The sequence below is a fragment of the Agelaius phoeniceus genome, chromosome 8 (assembly GCF_051311805.1).
Source record: "Agelaius phoeniceus isolate bAgePho1 chromosome 8, bAgePho1.hap1, whole genome shotgun sequence".
NCBI classification, from domain to species: domain Eukaryota; kingdom Metazoa; phylum Chordata; class Aves; order Passeriformes; family Icteridae; genus Agelaius; species Agelaius phoeniceus.
The window spans coordinates 28,492,677-28,509,052 of record NC_135272.1 but is presented as its reverse complement, the minus strand read 5'-3'; the positions used below and the strand labels follow the sequence as shown (position 1 = coordinate 28,509,052).

Sequence of the window (16,376 nt, the reverse complement as noted above, 5' to 3'; positions counted from 1 at the left end):
TAAGGTAGCATGGGGTGGAGCTGAGTTGCTCTCTGCCATCGCCTTGCTGTGGAATGCAACAAGCAGAGATGACATGGCACACCCCATGTTCAGGGCAGGGTGGGGGAGTTGGGGTTGCGTGCTTTTGGGTGTAATGGCCTCACTCCTTCTGCCAGGATGCCTCTGCCACCTGGGATAAAGCTGTTCTAGGCAGAGAAGCCTGTCCTCCTCCCCAGCAGTGCTTGGAGCATCTCCACCTGCTGCAGGCCTGCCCAGGGCAAGGATATAACAGCCAGAAGCTGGCTCTCCCATACCAGAATTCCCACCAACCTCTTTTCCCTATCCAGGCTGGAGATGTAGCCCTGTGCCCTGATGCCACAGGACTCCCTCTCTGCTTGTTGGAATGCAGGCAAGGACAGAGATGTTAGAGGCCGGGAGAGAGCAGATACTGAAGTGGGTGTAACAGAGTCACATTTTGGCAAAGGGGGCCGGGAACTGGAGACCGGAGCGCCTGCGGCCCGAGAGTGATGAAGAAGCGCTGGGGCGTGCCCGGGGCACGGGCGGAGCGGCGCCTGCCTGGCGTGGAGGCGGCAGCTGGGAAGTGAGCGCTGCCCGAGGCGGGGCGGCCCGGAGGGAGGCGGGCACGGCGGCCCCGCCGGAGGCGCCCCGGCCCGGCGGGCACTCCGGGACGGGCACGGTCGGGACAGCCCGGGGCGCAGCGCAGCGGCGCGGAGCCGGTGCCCGGAGCGCGATGAAGGCGGGCGGGGAGGCGCCGCACCAGGTGCTGGGCCGGCTGCGGTTCCTATTGCAGTGCAGCGAGTGCTTCCGCCGCGCCCGGGCGCTGCCCGCCGCGCTCTGCTATGTGCCGCGGGAGGTGCAGTACAAGATCTGCAAGGACCCCTCGGCCCCCGCGGCCGCCGCCGCCCGCAGCCTGCTCAGCGTGTGGGACAGCCCGGGGCCGGCGCGGGGCGGCAAGCGGGCGGCGCGGGCCACGATCGAGGTGCGGAAGGGCGGCTGCCTGCGCGCCACCGGCGAGGAGTACTGCAACAGCGCCGGGCTCTGGGTCAAGCTCAGCAAGGTAACGCGGGGGCGGCACCGGGAACCACCCGGGCGTGCCGGGTCCCAACGGCGGTGACAGGACGGGATGTGCCTTCAGGAGCAGCTGGAGGAGCACACGGGCACCCGTGGCTTGGCGGAGGGCTGGGTCCTGGCGCAGAGGTTCGGAGAGGGAGGAGATAAATTAGTCCCGGTTGACTCCGTGGAGAGGATCCAGTGTCAGCACCAAACGCTGGGGGTTGATTACAGACCTGCTGTCAGGTATGGCCCCGGGCAGGAACTGGGCTCTGGGCGCTGAAAACGCGTGTGACCGGTCCTCACAGAGGACATGCAACCCAACCATCCCAAATCCCTTGGGCACGCCCAGCACAGCCCACTCACTCAGCGCAGGTGGGACCCGTCCCCGCCGAGCAGCGGCGGGCAGGTGGGTGCTCCCTCGTAGATTAATCCTGTTTGCTTGTGGCAGCGCCTGCACAGAATAAAGATGATACCAGGGGCGTTCTGAGTCACTTGAATTTGGGCTGAGCCCAAATGACACAGGGGTTGTGCAGCGATCAGAGAGCTCAAATTTTATTTTCCTGATGGAAGGTCATGTGCAGGGCGGGATTCCCCTGCTCTGTCCCAGTCTGTACTCGGGCAGGGACACTCACCCTTCCCGCAGCTGTTCCTGGGTGCCACCCCCAGTGCCCCACTACTGCTGACTACACTTCAGGCTAAGGCAGTAATGGACACACTGAGTACTGACACATCTTTTCCATTGTGTGACTCCTCTGCCTCTGCTGCTCCAGCTGGGAACAAGTGGTGGACCTGACGTACTCCATACGCCTTGGAGAGATGCCCAGGCTCATAGAGCAGGATGAGGCTGCCGTGCAGAAGTTTCGGTATGAATGCATCTCCTTGAGCAAGACTGCAGCATCCTGAGGGGCTGCTGGCCAGGGCCTGGGCATGCCTGCAGGGCCAAGACTGGCTTCAGGGTCTGGAGGCGGGAGGATGAGTGCCACGAGATGCCTTTTACATTGGTACTTCAGCACTGCTCAAGCGAAGATGGCCTTTGCTCCACAGACCATCTCCACAGGAGTGACTGTGTACTGCTATTCCACTGGGTTGGAGGGGCCATTAATACCTGGTGTGCTGATGATGAGATAGAGCCATGCCATCTGTCTGCTGCAGCACAGTGGCCTGGCACCATGTCAGTTTGGTGGCCATGAGACACTGCAGCCAGTCTCAGCTGGGGCTGGGGCTCCTGCACACTGCTGGTGGGCAGGTTTGGGGTGCAGCCTGGTCTCCTCATCCTGTTAACACAGAGACTCCCTGCAGGTCCGTGCCCCCAGGCTGGACCTATGAGCACGACATGGAGCTGGGGCGCTTCCTGTACGACCACAGTGAGAAGAAGCTGCAGAGTGCGGACTGCATCAAGGAACACATCAACAGCATTGAGGTCTCCTCACACGCGGTGCGTAGTGGGGCTCCTCTGCAGCCTCAAATCAGCACAAGACACGTGAGCATCAGCACAGATGTGGGGTGGAGTGGCCAGCTGTGGCTGTCCCCTCAGCGAGGGGCCGGGCATGGTGGGGGGGTTTTGCTGCTCTAGCAAAGCTGTTGGGAGTTGGGTGTTGGGGTCAAAACCCCATTGTGTCTCTGGGGCGCTGGGGGTCCACAGCCATGCCCAGTTTGCTGTGTCAGGGAGCCACCATCCACCCACAGCCTAGCAAACCAAGGGGCTGGCCTGTTCCTGACCTCCTTTGGACCCACAGAACACATCTAAGAGGAGGCCATGGTGTGTCCAAGGATGCTCATCTCCCTCCTTCTGCTCACTTGCAGGAGGATTGTGCTGCAGCCCATCTGACAGACAACCTGACATACACCTTCTGGGAGAGCTGCGGGCCCCCGGGGCAGCACTGGGTGCGGCTCAACATGAAGAAAGGCGCCATTGTCAAGTGAGACCTCGGGGTGTCCTTCCATGCCAACAGCTGTGCCAGGGAAGGGCAGGGTGCAGGGCAAAGCACCATCTTCCTCTTCAACCCAGCTTTCCCCCTGCTCTACCTGGGGACGTGGGGTTGAGGTGGGCGACAGCTGCTGCCAAAGGCACCCCAGGAAGACACAGCCTTGCCCCAGGCCTGGGGCAACTGTGGGGGCACCTCTGGGCTCAGGCAGCTCATGAGGGGAGGACGATGCTGTTTCTTGCTCTTCTCATCCGCAGGAGGCTGTGGCTGATGCTGGATGGGCAGTCCAACTCCCATGTACCCAGGCGAGTGGCTGTGTATGGGGGAACACTAAGCAGGCTGCAGCACCTGAGAACAGTCCTAATTAACGAGTGAGTAATGAGTGAGGAGCAGCCTGTGCCCGGCTTGTTCCACACTCCTGAGCTGTCTCTGCATCCTGAGCAGATATTAAGGGTGGGGCTGGGGTTGGTTCTGAGTGACTTGCCAGTGACAGTGGCTCTCTGAGGGTTGGAACTCTCTGGGTGCAGGCTACATCTGCTCCGACAAGTGTGGTGGTCCCTTGCTTCCATGTGCCAGTCAAGTGCCTTAATCTCCTCTCTTGCTCCTCACCCATGCTGCAGCAGCTGGTCTGCAGCGTGCTTCCTTCTGCCTGGTGACTTTGATGGTCTTTCTGCCTCTTCCTCCTCACTTCTGGAACACATGCCACTGCTGCCACCTTCCTGAGCATCTCTGCCATGCTGTAGCCAAGAAGTCCCGGGGTGCTTCACCTCTCTATCTTCACCCAGGCCCTGAACACCCTTCTCAAGGCAGCCAGGGGCTTACACAGGAGCACAAAGGTCTCCATTGCCTTCTCCCCTAAACATGCCTGTTTGATGTTTTCTGGCTGAGCAGTGAAATGTGTCTCTGAAGAAGCACCCATGAGACTGCAGAGGTGTCCTTTGCAGCGGCAGGAGCCAGCTCTGAATCTGCATCTGAATGCTTGCAGTGTTTTTTTCCCCATGGGCTCACAGGACTTTGATGGGACCTTGACAAGGCGTTGAAAATACACTTAGTAAATTGCTCATTTACACAAATCCCTGTTTCTTTCAAAACCACACCACCCTTGCATGACCAACTCTGCTTGAAGGATGGTTCTGCCCTTGTGAAATGTGCTGGGACCCCCAAGAACAGTGACATGCTCTCAGCCATCTTGTCTTTCTGTACTGCTTTGAATTTGTGCTCTTTTCTGGCTTTTTGGATGCGGCTTCCACCTTCTCCAGAACGTCTCTGTGCCTCTGACAGCCTCTTCTCTGCTTGGGCACCTCCTGCCACAGCCCTGGTGAGGTGGGGAGGCTTTTGCATGGGTAGAAGCACATCCTTGGCTGGGGAGCCAGAGTGGCCTGTGCCTGGCTGGCCACCTCACCATTGTCTGTGCCTCATGGCTCTGCCATCTCCCTCCGTGCTGTGTGCAGGAACAGCTACCAGAGCGTCTGCATCCTCCGCGACATGAAAACCCACATGCCCGTGCTGGAGATCCGCTTCCTGGAGTGCCGGGGTGAGCCTGTGCACCCAGACTGTGCCTGCCAGTCCAGCCTGGCCCTAAACCCGCAGCTAGTCCTGACCCTGTGGCTCTTCCTACCACACTTGCTGCTTTTTGGGATCCACTGGCGGGGAGGTTGAGGAATGAGCTTCATATGAGATGCTGCAGGTGCTGGGGGCACCTCGCCTCTTGCTGCAGCATCCGAGCCATGCTGGCTGCAGCACATGCAGCATCGCTGCTCTTTCTCGGCAGCCCGAGGGTACAATGTCCGTCTGCAGGGGATTAAGATCGTGTCCTTCTGGGAGTGGGACCTGATCCTGAACGCTGGCATGTTCCAGCCAGCCCGGCTGGTTCGCTACCCTCTCCTGGAAGGGGTGGATGCTGACGTGCTGTACCGGAGAGCTGTGCTCATCCAGAGGTAGGGCATAGGGATGCCACAATTCCTACAGTGATCTCAGTCCCAAAAAGCATCGTGCCTTCACCTGCAGGGCAGCCCCAGGCTGGGGTCAGCACTGGCCCCACAGAGACCCTCTGCAGTGATTCAGCTGCAGTGCAGCAGCCTGGGCTGGGCTGCTCTTGTTTGCAGCATTTTTTGGGGGAAATGAAATAAAGTGCTTGGACAGAGGGTGGGTGCTCCTCTGGTGCCTGATGTCTTTCAGTGGGCTGGAGGGGACCCATGTGCAGGGAGCACAGTGCCCAGGGGTTGTGGTGAAATGCCACTCTCTTGCAGCCTCACACTGCTTGTCTCCTGTCTCCAGGTTTGTCCAGCTCCTGGAAAGTGTCCTGTGTTACCTGATCCCCCTCTCCGAGGACAGCATTGGCACCTTCAATGCACTCAGGGTGAGCATGTGCCAGGCTTCCCTGGGATGGTGCCAGTAGGGGCATCTCCTCACAAGTTCAGGTTTTCTGGGGGCTGTTGTGTTTCCTCCTTATCCAGTGGGGACAGACCAGCTCAGGGCTGAGAGCTGCCATGTTTGGCATTGCCTCAGGGATGGAGGAGCATCCCCTGTGACACCAGGGCTGACTTGAGGAGTAGAAAAGACAGCAGGATCAGACCTCTAACCATCCCTGCTTGTCCCTTGCTAGAGCATGAAGCCATTCCTGCTGCTGTCCAAGCAGAGTGAAGCCCTCATTGCCCACTGTCTGCAGTCCTCAGAGAGCTCTGCTCCTGACAGCCTGCCAAAGCTCTACATCAACCGGCTCCTGGCCCGAGAGCACCGTGCCAACCCCGCCCTGGACCCCAGCTGCAGGAATGCCGTCTTCACCCAGGTATGGCACCACTGTGCCCTGTGCCAGGTACCTGTCACTTCAGCAGGTATTTTGCCCCCATCTCATCCCCTTTCTGCTCTACTACTCTCCAGCTGTATGAAGGCCTCAGCTCTTCCAAGAACAATCAGCCTCTGGACTACAGGTAGGTCTTCAGTGTCATATTTGTGGGGTGTCACTTCCCCAGAGCAGGGTGCAAGGGGATTCCAGGTGCTGCTGGAATGTGCTCCGCTGGAATGGAGGAGGGATGTGCATGGGGCTGTTGCTTCCCCACAGGTGGCCCCTGACCTACAGCCAGTGGTGGGAGTGCGATTTCGTCACTGAGGGCATCATTGACAGTGGTGAGAGCTCTCCCTTGGTGTCTCATGTGTTGTGCAGCTCAGTGGGTGCCTACGCTGTCCCAGCTGCTTTGGGAGCGGCAGCCCCCTGCTCTGCAAACATGAGATCATTCCTGTATCTCCCCTACCCCACCAGTGCTGCTGCTGCTGCCCCAGGGAGGGGAGCAGCTTGGCCAGATACTGTGGCTCAGTGTCTGGCCCTGGTGTGTCAGGCACTGACCATCCTCTGCCCCCCCTGCAGGTGGTGGCTTTCGGGACAGCCTGACAGATGTGTCAGAGGAACTGTGTCCCAGCTCCAGCGATGTCCCAGTGCCCCTGCCGTTCTTTGTGCGCACCTCCAATCAGGTTTGGCATCCCACAGTCTGCCTGTCCAGGCCAGGGGAGTGAGTCAGCAGAGCCTGGGGTGCTAGCCCTACCTTAATGCTTGCAGGGCTATTGGCTGGGGGAGCTGTGCTTGTACCTGGGTGGTGGAGATCTCCTGGAGGGATGTAAAGGGCAGGAGAGGCAGGTGGAGGGATGAGTGTGGGGGAGGCTGCAGGAGAGACCATGCTGGGCTTGTCACATCTCTGTGTCCTAAGAGTCTCTCACACAGGCTAACAGCAGCAGTGACACCAGGGACAGGTATGTCCCCAACCCCTCCTGCAAGGACTTCCCCAAGTATGAGTGGATCGGGCAGCTGATGGGAGCAGCCCTGAGGAGCAAGGAGTTTCTGGTGAGCACAGCAGAGCCTTCCTGGCCAGTGAGGGGGCTTGGCAGGGGCCCCCCTGTCTTGGGCAGAGGGGCTGCCCATGAGTGAAGAAGAGACAGGAGGAGAATGCTTGTGTCCACTCGTTTTGGCAGATCCTGTCTTTGCCAGCGCTGGTGTGGAAGCAGCTGGCAGGGGAGGAGGTCAGCTGGAGCAAGGACTTTGCCACTGTGGATTCAGAGCTGGTGAGCAGGGCCGGGTGCTGGCAGGGCAGCGTTGTGCTCTCTCATGGCTGCTCTGGCTCCACTGTGGTGGCTATTGCTCATCTGGATTGCAGGTGAAGCTGCTGGAGGTGCTGGAGAGGGTGGACAAGGAAGGCTTTGAGTTCATGTTTGGCAGAGACTTGACCTACACAACAGTGCTGAGTGACCAGCGCATGGTGGAGCTGATCCCCAACGGCAGCAACACCGCTGTGCGCTACGAGGACCGCAGGGAGTTCATCCGCCTGGTGCAAAAGGCTCGGCTGGAGGAGAGCAAGGAGCAGGTGACACTGTCCCCCAGGCTGACAGGGGACTCTGCTCCTGGGGCAAGATGTCCTGGTACTTGTGGGACTGCCAGCTCCAGCTGGGTGGTTTCTTTGTGCATCCCATGCCCAGGATGTCTGTGTACCCTGGGGAATCCCTTCTGGGGTCCTGTGGCTGCTGTCCCCAGAACCCTAGGTGGCTGCCTGGGGCTCAGACCCACTGTGGTGACATGGAGCCCGTCCTGTGTCCCCACAGATTGCAGCCATACGTGCTGGGCTGCTCCGTGTGGTGCCCCAGCCCGTGCTGGACCTGCTCACCTGGCAGCAGATGGAGAAGAGGATCTGTGGGGACCCGGAGATCACAGTGGCTGAGCTGCAGAAGTTCAGTAAGTCACAGGGCCAGCCCAGAGCTGCTCCCTGCCCTCTACAAGGGCAGGGGATCCCCTTGATAATGCTTGTCCTGCACATGCATCCTGGTCATGGGATGTCCGAGAGGCTGGGGGAGGATTAGGTAGAGGGTCCCTGGATACTTCAGGTTTAGCAGCAAAACCCACTCTGTTCCATCTGGTCCTTAGCTGCTGTGGGCAGAGTTGAGTGGCCACTCTGCAAACTAGGACCTTGTTTCTCCACCCACCATGACACAAGGTGCTGGTCCCATTCAGGGGTGCCAGGGGCTCTCATAGGCTCACCGAGAAGCAGAGGGTCTCCTCCTTTCCTTTGCTTTGCTGGGAGTTTCTAATTAAGCCATTGCACATTCTTTGTTGCAGTCAAGTTTGAGGACTTCCCCCCTGATGATACCCGCATCAAGTATTTCTTGGAGGCACTCAACAACTTCACCAGTGGTGAGTGACCCCAAGCCTTTACCTGCTCTTCATGTGCAGTAGGACGGGGTAGGGTAGGGAGTACCCCCTGCCCTGTGCCCCAGGGATGCTCACCAGGTGCTTCCCTGGGAAACGGCTGGGGTCATCCCAGCCGGCCCTTCCTGGGGTTCCGAGAGGATCCCTTAGCTTTGCCCCATGCTCCTGGGGTGATTCTGCAAGGCAGATCTTGCTGGGACAGCCCTGTCCCTGAGACCTGAGCTCTTGTCCTTCCCCTCAGAGGATCTCAGCCATTTCCTCAAGTTTGCCACCGGCCGGAGCCGCCTCCCAGTTCAGATCAATGTCTATCCGGAAAGGTCAAAGTGAGTCCGTCCTGCCTGGGGTCCCTGTGCCATGCTGGGGTCCCCACATCATGTCAGGTTGCTGTGCTGGGTTCTGACTCTCCTTTCTCCCAAGCTTGGATGCGTGGGACGTGATGCCACAGTCCTCCACATGCTCCTGCAGCTTCTTCTTGCCCAACTATTCCACGTGAGTTGAGCTGGGGAAAGGGATGCTCCCCATTCCCTGGAGCTGGTGTTGGGGTTCCCATCGAGACTCCCCAGGCCTTCCCCTGGGGGTTGTCCAGGCAGGCATGGGGAGGGAAGCCTGAGGTCTTCTGTGGCCATCATGGCTGTGACCTGGCATTCCCCTTGCCAGGGCCAAGATCTGCGAGGAGCTGCTGCGCTATGCTATATACAACTGCATGTCCATCGACACCGACAAGAACCCCGCGGATGAATGAGACCCCCCCTGTGCCCACGCCATGGGAGCCTCAGGGACACTGGGTTCAATAAAACTGCAGGGCCAGATCCTGCTGTCCTGCCCCCATTTGTGTCTGTGCTTCTCTAGGTCTGGGACTGCAGCTGGAAGGGTCAGCATGGCGCTGGATGCTGGGTGCTGCCCGCACAGGCTCCTGCGGGGTGGAGAGCGTGGGGGCAGGGAGCGGTGTAAGTCCTGTCCCTTGTCTGGACATGGTGTGGGGAGCACAGCTGCAAACTGACCCCCAGTGTCCCCAGTACACCCCACACAGAGCCCCCGGTGTCCCCCCAGTGTCCCCCATTACCCCCCACAGTTCTCCCCGCGGCCGCCTGGGGGCGCTGTTCCGCCGAGCGCCCCTCGCCGCTGGGCAGGGATCCATGACTCGGCGCTCGGCAGCGCGGGATCCCTTCGCTCAGTGTTCCTCTCGCCGTCCTGGCTGGGTGGAGGCCGCCCGCAGCCCACCGGCGTGGTGGATCGATTCTATCGGCGCTCGCCCGCGATCGACGCTCTCGGCTGTCCGCGCGCAGGCGCAGCGCGGCCGCGCCGCCATTGCTGCGCTGTCAGTGCCGGGAGCGGTCGCGGGGAGCGGAGCTGTGACCCGGCCTCGTTCCGCCTGTGCCGGTGAGGCCCTGCCTCTCTGTGTCACTCCGCCACACGATGGAGTTCCAGGCCGTGGTGATGGCGGCCGGAGGCGGCTCCCGCATGACGGACCTGACCTCCAGCATCCCGAAGCCGCTGCTCCCGGTGGGAAACCGGCCCCTGCTCTGGTACCCGCTGAACCTGCTGGAGCGCGCCGGCTTCGAAGGTGAGGCCCGGCGGGCTCTGGGCATGCTGGGGACTGCGGACTGCCCCTGGTCACCACGGGCTGTCCCCGCTCACCGCCGCCGCTCCCGTCCGTTCTCATGCCGTGTCGCAGGTGCCCTGTTGGACGGGGCAGGTGCTGTAGCACATGTCCCCTCTGTGCTGGAGCTGTGCTGTTGGCCCGTGTCACATCCCTTCGTGCCCTCGCGGCTGCGCTCCCTGTGCCTGCATCCCTTTTCTCACCGAGGGCCGCGGTTGTCCGAAAGGAGGTTGTAGAGAGGAGTGTGTTGGTCTTTTCTCCCAGGTGACAAGTGGCAGGACGAGAGGAAATGGTCTTAAGTTGCACCAGGGGAGGTTTAGATTGGATATTACGAAAATATTTTTCACTGAAGGGGTGTTAAAGCTTTGGAAGAGATTGCCCAGAGAAGTGGTGGTGTCACCATCTCTGAAAGTGTTCAAAAACCATGAGTATATGACACTTGAGGACGTGGTTTAGCAGTGAACGTGGTGGTGGTGCTGGTTGGTTGGACTTGATGATCTTCAAGATCTTTTCCAACATTGCAGCGATTCTATGAGGCCTTTCCCAGCTCTGATGTCATTCCCTGGGTCACTAACCTTGAGTCTCCCGTGTTCCTTTCTCAGAGTCATTAATGGCAGCAGTGTGAGAAGTGCCATCTCCCTGGTGGTTTGTTGTTTCAGCCTGGCCCAGGGCCAGGGTTGCTGGCTCTGTCTGAGGCACTCAGTCCGTGTGCCCACAGCAGGCTGGGGACAATGGCACACTCGTGGTGCTCACCTGTGGGCTTTGTTTCACCCTGGGACTAAAGTGCTATTTAGTACCTGGTGAGCTTCTTCAGTATCTTCTGAAGTTAGGCTTTGTTCACCTTTTGAGTGCTGGACCAAATCTTTCTGTGGCATCCCCCCCAGCTTCTTCTAAAGCTTCTTCCTGACACCTTTCAAGTGTCCAAGTTTTTTATGTTTGTGTTTGTCTTTTGTGTTTCTTCTTCTCTGTTTTGTCTCTGTGATTATCCTGTACTTCATCCTGAGTCTGTGGCTTTCTTCCTGACTGCTTCTATATTCTGTGGAGATGTAAAGATCAGCTCATGATTATCCATGTTAGCTTCTTACTATTTCAGTGGGAAGGAACAAAACTAAGAGCAGACTTTGCCTTTATTCTGTTTAATTAGAAAATCCTAAAGAATTTCTGTTCTTTGGATTTGTTTTTTGTTTGTTGAAATCTGCATTCTGAATGTCTCCCTTCTTTGCCTGTTCTCCTGTCTTTTTTTTTTTTTTTTTCAATACTTTTATCCTGCAATGGAAATTTAGATAGCTAAAATCTTCTGTATAATCAGCATTGTGCTTTGTGGGGCTCTTTATTCAGAAATAACCATTTCCACTTGATGCTCTTGACCACTAGCACTAGGTGCTACCCCTCTACACAGCCCTGGTGAGGCACATCTAGAGTGCTCTGTCCAGTCCTGGGCTCCTCAGGACAGGAGGGACATGAAGCTTCTGGAGCAGGTCCAGTGGAGGGCAACAAAGATGATGAAGGGACTGGAGCATCTCCCTTATTAGGAAATGCTATGGGAGCTGGGCCTGTTCAACCTCAAGACAACTGAGAGGGAACCTCATCAATGTCTCTCATTCTCTGAAGGGAGGTGTCAGAGGATGGACCAGGCTCTGCTCAGTGGTGCCAAGCAATGGTACAAGAGGAAACAGGCAGAAACTGATGCACAGGAAGTTCCCCCCTGAACATGGGGAAAAACTTCTTTAATGTGCAGGTGACTGAGCACTGGGACAGGCTGTCCAGAGAGGGTGTGTGACCTCCCTCACTGGGGATATCCCAGAGCCATCTGGGATGGACACAATCCTGTGCAATGTGATTTGAGAGGACCCTCCTTGAGCAGGGAGGTTGGCTCAGATGACCCAGTGTGGTCCCTTCCATCCTGAGCCCTGCTGTGACTCTGTGACAGTGCTGCAGTCAGATCTTTCTCCTTTCTCACATGTAGTGCTTCAGCTTACCTGTCTCCAGTGAAAATGTGGACATGCAGGGTTGTATTCAGTAAATGCATTCAGCTTCAGTAAGGAAACTGCCACCTTCCTTCTCCTTCTGTGGTTCACACCTGTGACCAAGCTGTACACCCCTGTATTAAATGATCCAGTGGCATGAGTTCTCTCCCTTAAGGATTAGTTCCTCATACTTGCTATGTAAGTAAGTAGGTGTTCCATGGGTGACTCACTGTGTCTCATTTGCCCTAATTGCAAGTGCTTCATCCCTCCTAATATTTAGGAGGCCTTTGCCCAGCTCACCAGGTTTATGCTGAACTGTGTGAGCTTACAACTTGCACCAGTTCCCCCTTTATCAGTTAATTCTTTGCCTAATTCAAGGAGTGCTTTCAGTCCTTTTCTCTAGATTCTTCAGCCTCTTTTGAATTCACACTAGCATCCAGTATGGGAGTGGAAGAGCAGCCATGTCTCTGGCACTAAAATGCCACACAAGTCCCATGTTTACAGTTCCTTTCTCTTTTTTTTTAAATAGATTCAAGATGAGTTGAGTTTTGATTGATGCAGATTTATTCCTGTGTTTTCATCTTGCCTATTCTATTATTATCATTCTTATTTATTATTTCCCATAATTCTCTGTTAAAATTTTATGTGGAATACAATGTTATAGTGTTGAGGTGTTTTGAGGGGATATTTTAACTGGAAAATTTGATTGCTGCTTTTCCTTCCCATTCTTAAGACTGGGGGAAAAGGTTTCTTGTCATCGTGTTTCCTCAGTCTTTTCTTTGCAGAGCTTCTGTTCTCACATTCTTCGTTTTGGAAAATATGCTTTCATGCCAGTGTTGATTTCCTTCAAATATGCATTTATCCTTTTTCTTTTGTAGATGGAATGAATTTGTTACTCATATATTACCCCACTTTCTTGCCAAGCTGATGCTGAGAAATAGTTTAACCATTGTATTGTAATAGTGTGGTTGGTGTTGTCCACAGAGGATTACAGGATCGGTGCAGCAAAAGACAAAGCTCTAAAGTGTTGGCGACATGAACACGGGGTCTCATTGGTCTGTTTGAGGACATATGGTTTGAGGTTGCTGGTTAATGATACAAGAAGTGTCTCTTCTATCTTGCTAGCTCATGCCACACATGCATGTGTCCCTTTCAGTAACAACCTCCACCCAGCAAAGCAGGGGAGATTGTTTTCCCATTCATTGGAGTTTAATTCTTTTCTTGAAAAGTTACTGTTGCCAAAAGAGCTTGACTGGGTGGAGAACCCAGTGATGTTACTCAAGCCTTTTGACAGTTCCATGAGCCTTTCTAAATAAAAAAGTGGGTGTATCCTATTTGTGATAAATATTATTTAGATTTTTTTTCTGCTTCATCTCATCTCACTCTCCTTTGTCCTAGAGGTCATTGTGATTACAAGGAAGGAAATCCAGAAGATGCTAAACCTGGACACAAAAATGAAGCTTGATTTTGTGTGCATCAGTGACAACATGGACATGGGTACAGCAGATTCACTGAGGCATATTCACCAGAAAATTAAGGTATTACTGTCTTTTATTGAACTTAACTGGAAGTTATTTGTTTGTAATTTTTTTTTTTTTGTTGTGTTGTGAGGAGTGTCCTGTGTAGTGATACTGTGCATAACTGAATTTCCTGGTCTTCAAAAGAGCTGAATTTTGTAAAGGTCACCTCACAAGGGAACGCACACAAAGACTCTGAATGACTGGAATTGAGAGCTGGGAAGGCTGGAGCCTGTTCAGGCTGGGCTTTGGCTGCTTCTTGGTCACTGTTAGCTTTCTGGCAAGGAATTAAAAGGTTGTATTTGTTTCTATGATTTTTGATACAGAGTGTGATAGTTGTTGTCTGTCTACCTAGTGCTTGGGGGAGTAGCTCTGCACAAATGTTCTTTGCTGTCTAAGGCAGTGCAGTGGTGCTCCAGAGAGTTTGTGTTCACTGCTGGTCATGACACAGGCGTGCCTGCACTCTTGGGTCAGTGACTTGTGCTGGGCTTCAGTTTTCTGCTTTTCCTCTGCTTTTGTTCCCTTGGTCTTACACTAAGGTCTTCAGTAAACAGTGCCCAGATGTGATAAAGGGCTGCTGTTCGAATAAAACCAGCAGTTTATAGAATTTTAATTTCCAGCTGCATAATTAAAACACTCCCATGTAAGGCAGAAACTCTGCTCAGAGCTCTTGCTGTGATCTGGGACAGAATTTTGTTTTTGTTGTTGTCATAGATTTAATCATGGGATTTGTTCCCTGTCTGTTTAGGCCATCTTAGCCAAATTGCCTGTTTAAATAAATGTTGCAACAGAACATCAATGAGTGCTTAAGTCCTGAGGTTTCTTTTTGAAGCTCTTTTTGAAGCTAATAAAGTGCAGTGTTACAGGCTATATACTCCCAAGAGAAAGACTTCATTTGAGACAAGGTGAAACTTCAAGGCAAATACGGATGTGTAGATGGCACAAGGAGATAGATCTGGCAAGGGATTAATGTACAGACTAGTATTTAGAGGGTGAAGAGAATGCATAACAAAGAAAATCAAAATTAACAAAATCAGTTTAACTGAACTGAATGTTTCTGCCATGTGCAGAATCACATTTTGTCATAACTCAGTTTGGCAGTATTTTTTAAATACATGTGTGCAATGAGGAAGTATCTGCACTGCAAATTGGAACCCTGACCTTACAGTTTTATTGTCTGATCAATATTGGGGTTTCTGTCTTTTGGTAATCCAGCCAGGTCTGCTTAGGGGCCCTGGGAAGCAACAAGTAGAGTGTCTGTGAGTTAGAAAATAGTGTGTCTTCACAGGCGGCAGTGTTGATCCTCTGTTTATTTTCCAGAAAAGAGGCTTAGAGAAGATGTGAGGTAGTGCTGAAACCCACACAAGTTTTCCTAAGTCAGATGCTATGTATGAGTGGCAGCAGCTGCTTCTGCCCTTTTTATTCCATGTCTGCTTGCCTGGGCACAGAGGACAGTGGTCTCTTATTTGAAAGAAGCCTATACTAAGTTCTTGAGCAGATTGCTGCACTGTGTATTTTGGAGTCATTCCTGTAGTAAATGCATACCACTAGTGCACCTCTTACAGGGTATGCCCTCTCCTGTGTGATAGAGGTGAGAGAACTCCACAGTAGAGGTAGCTGAAAAGCTGCTGTATGTTGGCTGTGTTTGCGGTGCAGTGGGAGAGTGATCTCGTTGAAGAATGAGTTTCCCTGGTGAAAACAACTGCTTCTTGTGGCCATAGTTTGCTGGCAGGCTTTTTGCAGCCCATGCCAAAAGTCTGATGAGAAGTTTAAACTGGTTGCTGAAACTTAGTTGTCACAAATTGAGTTAATTGCCCACAGACAGAAGAGCAAGTATGCTCAGTGAAAGCGAGGTAACATGGCACAGCATAGACAACTTGCTTGTGTGCAGTGCAAGTGACAGGGAGTAGAGCCAAGATTATAAATGCACAGTAAGAAATATGGCTAAGGGTAGCAGAACTGCTGATCACAAATTCTGAGATGTGCATAAAACACTCTAAAGCATAACATTTCATGACTTGCTGCCTTGTCTAGCATTGACTGAAGGAGTCTCACTGCTGCTTGCTGTGCCTGCAGTTTTGGGCCTTTTTGTTGTGTTGCTCCTTGGGTAATGAGGCTTGATACTTTAAAGATTAGATGTCAAGATTAGACTTAGAAAATTGCATTCAGAAGTAGCAGGAGAGCACGTACATGCAAAACCTGTAAGGGCTAAGGAAGTGTAGTTTCCGTTGTTTTCTCTCTTTATGGTGCTGGTGTTTTTTGGTGGCAGGTAAGACTGACTTGTCATTCACAGTAACAACCATCTGACTGCCAGTCTTACTTTTTGCAAGTGTTCAGAAGTTCATGAGAGCAAAGGAAACTCATTAAAGTTTTTGTTTGCTGTTTGCTCACTCTGCACACATAATAATGTTTTTGACAATTTTGCTTCGAAAGTTGATATACTAGATGCAAGTTCTTTGCTCTATTGGAAGTCTTCTTGTTATTTTTGGCTGTCTCAGCCTACACCTGATTGACAAGGTAGCAGCTTCATTAGGGTTTTCATGTTCATTACAAGTCTGAATGTATACTTTTCTTGGATCCTTCATACAATAAAAATATTATGCTAAACTTGGGTCCTTAAGGTACCTACATGAACAGTAGTGAACGCCAGAAAACTTGGTCCTGTAAGTTTCACTTTGTGTATTCCTAGGCCTGGGTGTCAGTCTGGCCTGTTCTTTACCAGTACTTCTCTAACTGATGTGTGTAGTGGGTTGTTTTGTTTATTTTTATTAAACGTTCAGTTCTGGGGTCTGAATAGCAAACACCATTAATCTGTTTATCCTCACAATTCTCCAACTAAGAACTGAGGCATAATTAGGTGAAGAGATACAGCTTTTCTTTAAAATCATATATACTTGCTTTCTCCTCAATAACTACTACTAATCCTTGTTTCTGGTTTTCATTGGTAAGCAGCACTGGCTGGAGCATTCAGGTGAGTTGAATCTGGGTAATAGGGAAATCATAAAAGTCTTGACCGTTTCAGTGATGATATGTGATAACACTTTCTAGCAAGAGAAAAGATTGAGTGCTGTCTGCTGCAGGCTGTGGTAGCAGATGATGCAGTTTGGTTTTGTAGGCAGATTGTCT

The 16,376-nt window shown here is 53.4% G+C and overlaps 2 protein-coding genes across 3 annotated transcripts in view; both read left to right on the top strand.

Moving 5' to 3' along the window:
• Window positions 1–365: 365 nt before the first annotated feature.
• LOC129123571 (E3 ubiquitin-protein ligase HECTD3-like) lies at window positions 366–8,994 on the top strand. The gene is made up of 21 exons (XM_054638042.2): window positions 366–1,057; window positions 1,136–1,296; window positions 1,824–1,916; window positions 2,353–2,488; window positions 2,857–2,972; window positions 3,236–3,349; window positions 4,430–4,512; window positions 4,750–4,915; window positions 5,256–5,337; window positions 5,584–5,766; window positions 5,859–5,908; window positions 6,040–6,104; window positions 6,343–6,446; window positions 6,694–6,813; window positions 6,942–7,031; window positions 7,124–7,330; window positions 7,566–7,695; window positions 8,077–8,151; window positions 8,408–8,489; window positions 8,584–8,655; window positions 8,824–8,994. Exons 1-21 carry the CDS (start codon window positions 731–733, stop codon window positions 8,906–8,908), a joined length of 2,541 nt encoding a protein of 846 aa, XP_054494017.1. The 5' UTR covers window positions 366–730; the 3' UTR covers window positions 8,909–8,994.
• A 449-nt stretch (window positions 8,995–9,443) lies between these two features.
• Window positions 9,444–16,376, top strand: part of EIF2B3 (eukaryotic translation initiation factor 2B subunit gamma) — a 96,278-nt gene continuing 89,345 nt past the window's right edge. The window contains exons 1-2 of one of the 2 annotated variants that reach the window (XM_077182450.1): window positions 9,444–9,730; window positions 13,132–13,271. In XM_077182450.1, the coding sequence (XP_077038565.1) occupies window positions 9,583–9,730; window positions 13,132–13,271 (288 nt within the window). In that variant the 5' untranslated portion in view covers window positions 9,444–9,582. The remainder of the gene's footprint in view (window positions 9,731–13,131; window positions 13,272–16,376) is intronic. The other variant, XM_054638454.2, reaches the window with a different exon arrangement.

Coding starts and splice junctions, on each gene's coding strand:
- LOC129123571 (XM_054638042.2), top strand. CDS start 731: ATGAAGGCGGGCGGGGAGGCGCCGCACCAGGTGCTGGGCCGGCTGCGG. Junction 2,489..2,856: donor TTGAGGTCTCCTCACACGCG/GTGCGTAGTGGG, acceptor GCTCACTTGCAG/GAGGATTGTGCTGCAGCCCA. Junction 4,513..4,749: donor CCGCTTCCTGGAGTGCCGGG/GTGAGCCTGTGC, acceptor CTTTCTCGGCAG/CCCGAGGGTACAATGTCCGT.